Here is a 5,822-nt window from a genome sequence, read left to right on the forward strand (position 1 = left end):
CCCAGAGAATGCTGTTCTGAAATGTTACAGATTGCTTAAAAAGATCTTATCTCAACCTGATTCTGGCAAGAAATCAAAGGGCAAAGTGTAGCAAAAACCAATCAACGACCAACTGAAGTCCAGACATGAAGTTTTTTTGACAAGCTCCTGACTAAACTTTCTATCAGATATTCCACGAAAGCTCCCCCGACGTATTTTATTTAAAATGGCTACATCTGGAAGTTATTTTATTCCACAACTGTATGCAGTTATTTCAACGAAGCCTTACTCTTACAGTAAAACATGGTTTAAATAAATACCTATGTACATTCGTCATAAAATTCACATTGCTGGGTTTGTAACATGCAAACACAAAAAATACAAAACCATTTTACACTGCCCAAAGAAATGAAACGAGAATTTAAAAGGTCTATTGAGAGCCTATCTGATCACTCTTAATAAGGCACTTCTTCCCAAAAGATAACAGAATTTAATTTTGTTCTGAATTCACCAGGGAAATTTGAGATGCTGGCAAGAGATATAATCAGACACTTTCCTTTTGCAGAGTATTTCAAGAGTGTTTCATCACACAATGGTTATTCTCCACACAAACGTTGTCCTTATAGCTACGTAAACGCCAGCAATGCCTCACTAAATATGTATGTTTTTTTTTAATTAAAACTTATGGCTGCTGATATATTGCTTCACCTAAATGCTTGCTCTCTGAAAGATAGGGAACATACAGTAGAATATGTGGAACTGGAGTTTTATGATTGTTCTAAAACATAACATAAGCTAAGTTCCGTATTTTAGTTGGTTACTCTCACCGTAAATGTATTGTCCATAAAATTAATTGGGTTTACCCACTCTCTGGTTTGAACACGTTTTTCTATTCCTGGTGTGTTTTAATTGTGATAATATGCATAAATGCGTTTTAGCTGCATCGTGGATTTGTCAACATAAATTAAACGGGAAGCTAACTATGATCTGGGTAGGTACAGTATCAGGACATAATTTATTAATTCACGTTTTTCCAACTGGCCGTGACGTTTTCCATCAGTGCAAACTTTTGTACTTTTCTGCCATCTGCTGGGTGGTTTCTAACATAGAAATATAGGCACAAGATTCAGTTTTTTTTTAAAACAGGGCACGTATTGTAAAACCTAAGTGTACGGATTACAAAACCGAGAGTACGGATTTTCACACTATATTTTTCACAGGTGCCGAGAGCTTCTAGAATTTACATTACACTACATTAGGCAGCACACGCTCTTACTCAGGGCGACGTACAGTAGACTATATGATTATTTTTATAATCAATTCAGTCAGTTCACAAAATTATGATTTTCCCATAATCACAATCAGCATACATTCATAGTAATATACATAAAGAACTAAACAAAATGTATTTAATGATATTATCACTTAAAAAAAAAAAGTCCACATAACTTTCTCATAATTTATAAACACATAAAACAAGTTATTTAGCTGAACGTGAAAGCCATGTTGTTCAAATGGGATCCTTAGACTGACCAACAACAATATTGCTCTGCAGACTGTATTAAAATATTATTTCTCATGAACATTCTGGATTCTGCGGGGTAGAAAAAGCAGAACTGACGCAAAACGTGATTTAACCGGATCTATCGTAAAGTAATCTAGTTATAGAAACATGGCGCCGTCCTATGAAGCGAAGTGTAAACATCGCATCTTTACTAACAGTAACTCAATTTATTATAAAACAAAACATGTGGTCGTGTATATTAAAAATGATAGGTAGTTATAAGATCTTTATTTTCAATTTACAGGTTAATCACCTCAACGGCTCGACTGGAACACGTTCAAAAGTCGACTTGGCGACCTGGTATAGTATGATACAACGTTAGCACATTGCTAGCTAATGTTAGCCTGGTCGATGGGCTTGCTAGTGAGCGAATTTATGACATGTATATATATCTTCAGTATTTGTCGTATCTATTTTAGTTTGATATTATTTTCTACACACCGGCCATTGCTTGGTTGCGTGTCAAGTCGGCAAGTTAGTTAGCTTGCTAACTAGCTAAATTGGCTAACTAACGTTAGCGAGCAAGCAAGCAGGAAATTAAATTGAGTAACCCACATACTTGCGATCACCCCTCGTCATAGATTTTGTTGGCAACTTTGTGTAATTATTGTGAATAATTAGTTGGCCATAACAATGTGTTCAAGAACATAACTACATAGCTAGCTATCGGTGCGTGTTATGGTTACCGTAGCTAAACGATCTGAACGTGGTTAATCTCAACATGTGTTCATTCACATTATTTTTATATTCGCATCAGATTATTGATACGAGGCCTCTTGTTTTAACCCTTTTTGCCTGTAGATATTGAGTCTAAAATGGCGACAAATGGGGAGGAAAACTCGGAATCGGAGGTTGCAGGGCTGAGGATTAAAGTGGAGACCCTGAGGCATAAACTGAAAACGTGCAAAGGTGAAATACACAAGTTACAGAAGCAACTTAACAAAACAGAGCGACTGCAGAAGAACACAGAAAAATACAACGATGACCTACGAAAACAGGTAAATATTTTTTCACTGTATGTACATTTTTGAGTACATACAGTGTTTTCTACTGTTTGGGTTAACTGTTCTAGTGTTATTTTTCATTTTGTAATTTTTTTATTTACAAAGAAAGTACTCCACGGTGCTTAAGTTAAATGAGTTATGGGCCAGTTAATGCATTTTATAGGTTCCTCTTGTTTCGTTCTAATATTTTGATATTACTGCTGTAGGTTGATAAATTAAGTGCTGAAATCCACGAAAGGAAGAAGAGAGAGAAAAGCAGAACAAATGCAGAGACGCAAACAGAGGACTACACCTGGACAGAATCAGGTATTCCTGAAGTTAAATTCATACAATAATATCTTGTACATTATTGAAACTTCCTTTGTAGAGGAAAAACAGAGTTCACAAATAAGCTGTCTGTGGTAAATCCATAGGTTCCCAGGCTTAGTATAAATTCAGATGTTGAAAATAAGCCAGAATTGAATTTGAGAGTTGTTTGTCTTTCTATCTACTGCTGGTTGAAAGCCACTGGCAGAATTGTTGATTGACTGCAGAGTGCACACTTGACTGGAGTTGTAGTGAATTAATCCACCAAAATTGACAGGACTAGGTTGGTGTCAGCAATAACAGTCCACATATGCTTTCTGATGTCTAAATTGTATTCCAATTGTTTCTGACAGATTATTACAACTACTACTACGGAAGCAGTTACCAGAGTGAGACTACAGCGACTGTGGCTACAGAAACACAAGAAATTTCAACTTCAGAGGTTCCTGAAAGTCAGGGAACTGTGGAACCATGTCAGGCAGGGGCAGAGAATATTACAGATGACTCAAAATTACAAGAGAATTGCACCTCTGCTGCTGTTAATCCAGAGGTGAGTGTAGCGATGTCTTTTTTTTTTTCTGCGTGGTTCTTCTATGTGGTGGTACACATTTATGTGAAAGAAGACATGCTTTTTTGCAGAGTTTATTATTCCTTTTTGTGTTGTTTACTGCATTTTATTGATTGCTCAGGAAACTGGTGGAGCCTCCATTGCTGACATCATAAGAGCTACAGCGGAAGAGGCAGTTTCTCAAACTGGATTTGTCTTCGATGAAACCTCTGGAATGTATTACGATCACAGTACCAGCCTCTACTATGATTCGGTAAACAACATGCTTTTGGCTGAACAGTGCTGCATTCATACAGGGAGCCTGTGTTGGTTTGGTGAACTGGGATTGGAAACATCTCTAATGATAGAGCCAGGGATAACGCCGGTGCGTTATGGATTCCCGAGGAGGTGCCAGTTGTGTAATGTTATAACATGGCATGTGCCTGAAATGTAATAGTATCGAAATCAGTTTTGGTCTTTGGCTCCATATAAAAGAGTTTTTAATCTGTGCACCGTGTTGAATAAATACTTGCGTGCTGCTCAGAGTCTGTTACACTCCTGAAATGTGATAGTATATGCGTCAGCCTACAGCCTAGAGAAAGGATGTTGTATGAAGCTTTCTGTCCCTTCTTTCGGCAGGCCAGTCAGCTGTACTACGATGCCAACTCGGGGATGTATTACTACTATGACGCCGAAAGCGGGCGATACCAGTTCCACTCCAGAGTGGAGGTGCAGTCCTACCAGGCCGCCCCAGATCCCGACAAAAAGAGCAAAAAGAAAAAAAAGGAATCCGAGAAATCTTCAAGAAAGGAGGCTGAGAAATCTTCCCTTCAGGACAGCAAGGTGAAAAATGAAAGAATCTGCCAGGTCTTAGGGTCTCGCATAATGTTTCAATACAGCGTCCTAAATTAATTCATACCAATTGGATCAAATTAAGTTTGACAGAAACAAAAAAGCAGAGGTATCATGGTAAGCTGCTTACCCATACTGTGCTTTTAATTCTGTTTTAATTGTTTTTAAAGAAGACCATACTTCATACTTCAGTAATTCATCAATTTATCTTTTGAGTGTTTGAGTGCACATCATTTCTCAATGGTGTCTGTTTGACCTGTGGGAGGTGGGGGGAGGCGGTCTTAAATAATAACATCTCATTCTGATTTTTCCTCAGCATAATGAGTCTTCATTTTATCTCATTCAATTTCTCAAGTTATTTCTCAATCCCAAAAAAATAAACTCTTAATCTTGAATTAAATTTGCTGTCATTAGATACGGTGTCTCAGTTTTCAAATAGTGGTGCAAAAGTATTGAAGATTTATGGACAAAACCAGAGAAGTCTTCTTGTCAGAAGGTCGCTTATGTGATCTGTATCTCCTCATATTGCTCTTTCACTGTCTCTGACTGTACTGCCCAATTGTCCTGTACAGTGGTTCTCAGCTCTTCATTTTTGTAGCATCTCCTATGGGGATTGTAGTCCCCGCTCAATGGTGCATACAAAAACAAAATTGGCGATTAGAAACTGCGATGGGGTGCACCTTCATGCCTGTATGTCTCCTGGAGAGATCTGGAAAGTCACTGTCATTCCCAGAGTGCAGCTGACTGTGTGCTGTTGCTTCCACCCTTAGGTAGAAGAGGTGACTAGCTCAATGGCTAAAATGAAGATTGCTTCTTATGGATACGGTGCTACAAGTAAAGGTACACCTGTTGCGTCAATTCATCAGCTTAACGGCTACGAGTCCAGTCGGTGGAACCCTCGTAGATTCAATGCAGCACAATTTCAAAACAGAATGTGTCTGTTCAGAGGTTTCAGCTTAATTTGCTTATCAGTGTCCATGGAACATGTTGACATTCCCGTGACGGCGATGGTTTAGCTCAAACGGATATGGCACTAGGTAGGGGTCAAGCTAGCTACGCGCTTTTCATGAAAGATTCAGGTGATTCTTGGGAAAAGGCGTGTCACTGCTAATGCGTTTTGTGGGATTCTACACTAAAGGTTATGGTAGCGTGGTAATTGATGAACTACCAGAGCCCCTTATCAGCTAAGGGGAGGTTAGATGGCAGAAGGGATGAATGTCTTATTTATCGCTGGTCTTTGTATTATGGTGCTTTGGAAATGTACCCACTCAAACTCAGTCCTCAGACATAAATATTTTATCTTACTTGTGTTCTTGTTCATGTAAATGAACTTGAGAATGTGCCTGTGTACACTTCACAATCAAATTTGATTGTAGTTTCTTGATAAATGAAGCCCATTACGTGTTCAGCAAATTCGCTAATACGACTTTGGTCTCCGTGTCTAAGGGATGAATCCTTATGAGACTTATGCGAAAGGAAGCATTTAGATGGCTGTCCTTTAGCTTGCAGTTATCAAAGGATATTAGTTGTATTATTACAATGGCAAACTGTTCTGTATCTCGCTGCTTTT

At 38.3% G+C, this 5,822-nt stretch overlaps 1 protein-coding gene across 3 annotated transcripts in view; it reads left to right on the top strand.

Moving 5' to 3' along the window:
* Positions 1 to 1,624: 1,624 nt before the first annotated feature.
* aggf1 (angiogenic factor with G patch and FHA domains 1) overlaps positions 1,625 to 5,822 on the top strand; it is a 13,553-nt gene continuing 9,355 nt past the window's right edge. The window contains exons 1-8 of one of the 3 annotated variants that reach the window (XM_061262611.1): positions 1,632 to 1,700; positions 1,788 to 1,848; positions 2,345 to 2,541; positions 2,754 to 2,853; positions 3,207 to 3,403; positions 3,543 to 3,674; positions 4,040 to 4,243; positions 5,023 to 5,092. In XM_061262611.1, coding sequence (XP_061118595.1) covers positions 1,665 to 1,700; positions 1,788 to 1,848; positions 2,345 to 2,541; positions 2,754 to 2,853; positions 3,207 to 3,403; positions 3,543 to 3,674; positions 4,040 to 4,243; positions 5,023 to 5,092 — 997 coding nt within the window. In that variant the 5' untranslated portion in view covers positions 1,632 to 1,664. Of the gene's footprint in view, positions 1,701 to 1,787; positions 1,849 to 2,344; positions 2,542 to 2,753; positions 2,854 to 3,206; positions 3,404 to 3,542; positions 3,675 to 4,039; positions 4,244 to 5,022; positions 5,093 to 5,822 lie in introns of all 3 variants that reach the window. The other 2 variants (XM_061262610.1, XM_061262609.1) reach the window with 2 other exon arrangements.

This window comes from Conger conger, chromosome 12 (genome assembly GCF_963514075.1).
Source record: "Conger conger chromosome 12, fConCon1.1, whole genome shotgun sequence".
NCBI classification, from domain to species: Eukaryota; Metazoa; Chordata; class Actinopteri; order Anguilliformes; family Congridae; genus Conger; species Conger conger.